The sequence below is a fragment of the Echinococcus granulosus genome (assembly GCF_000524195.1).
Source record: "Echinococcus granulosus chromosome Unknown EG_S00004, whole genome shotgun sequence".
NCBI classification, from domain to species: domain Eukaryota; kingdom Metazoa; phylum Platyhelminthes; class Cestoda; order Cyclophyllidea; family Taeniidae; genus Echinococcus; species Echinococcus granulosus.
The window spans coordinates 2275724-2277040 of NW_020170384.1; the positions used below are offsets into that span (position 1 = coordinate 2275724).

General features: G+C 40.1%; 1 protein-coding gene across 1 annotated transcript; it reads right to left on the reverse strand. All coding sequences in view use genetic code 11, as the record gives it.

Moving 5' to 3' along the window:
* Window positions 1–245: 245 nt before the first annotated feature.
* On the reverse strand, window positions 246–1259 carry EGR_01209 (hypothetical protein; the record flags this gene model as incomplete). The annotated part of the gene is made up of 2 exons (XM_024490458.1): window positions 246–296; window positions 1203–1259. 2 exons carry the CDS (start codon window positions 1257–1259, stop codon window positions 246–248), a joined length of 108 nt encoding a protein of 35 aa, XP_024355277.1.
* Between the last annotated feature and the right edge of the window lie 58 nt (window positions 1260–1317).

Sequence of the window (1317 nt, forward strand, 5' to 3'; positions counted from 1 at the left end):
AAGCAGTCAAGAGAAACCCTCCGGGAATGCCACCAAAGTGAAGAACCGTGTCCTCTAGCAAAATGAAGAAAACGAAGGTAGTAAATAAAAAAGTGGTGCTAATATTTCTGAACTAACTCTTATTTACAAATGGTAATGGCTTTAATAGTCTGTTTGCAGTCTGTCTACTTGGCCTGCATGGGACATTTTCAGCTTATGTAAAGTCACTTTATGCTTCTCTTTAAAAAACTATGACCTGGCAGAATTTAAACCCGCGGTCCCGCGGTGTCATCAGAAGGTGCCCACAGGCCCAAGCGCTAGAAAGGATTGAGGTCGAGAAAAGCGAGCAAATGTTGTTATAACTTTTACGATTAACAAACGCTTAAATAGTTTGTTACCTTGCTTCTTTGAAAAACTAGCTAAAGGTGCCACCTCAGGAACTGAAAGAGTAATAATACAGTGTTATTATGCTATGCTATGTAAATACAATGTTAAACACAGCAAATCTGCCTATTCCTGTGTCTACCGCAGCTTTGAAATGCGAGTTCAAACCGTGCTGACAATTTATTTTTCTAATTCAAAGGTGTAATTTTTCATGAATTAAGCTACTCAGTTAAGCAGGAATGCGCTGCTGAGAAGCATTGTTCTTTTTTACAATTATTTTATTCAAATCAGTTGAAAATGAGAAACTACTGTGTCGGTTTTCAAAGGAAACAATCTTCCACTTTATCTCATGCCAATTAAATGCTCTGGCTTATTGAAATGTACATGGTTAAAAATGCGCCGCTTTTAAAGAAGCGATGCGTTTTAGTAGAGGTAAAACATTTCATTCCTCTACAAATAGTCTTTATGGTCTCAGAAAAGAAGTTGTTGAAAAAAAGGACTGCGAGCGCTGCGAGGGTATTTGCTAAGTGGAGGAAGAAATGACAAAAGGTAACACTATGTATAGCTCCTTAAGACTTCCCTGAAGACCAAAGAAGACATGACAATGAGGCGGTATCGCCGACATAGAGAAGGGTTGGGGCTATTGGCTTGGTTTGAAGGCCATTCCACCTAGTGAATGCACAGTGGCAAAGCCTTAAGTGACCGCAAAGCCTAGCCGAAACGTTAAACAAATGGTGCAAGTACTAAGTAATTAATTACCTTCCTCCTTTTGAACAGTTCCCTTGAGGCTCCCACGTCGACCTCCAGAACGAATTTGATGTTGTGAGAGAGACACCCACGAACCAACCGATCCAGTCACCGGATTCTTTTGGAATGCCACTAATTTCTCTTGGCATTTTGCACTTGATCTGGAGTTTTATCCTGTTTAGAAAATGCGTTGCAGAAGAATGTGCA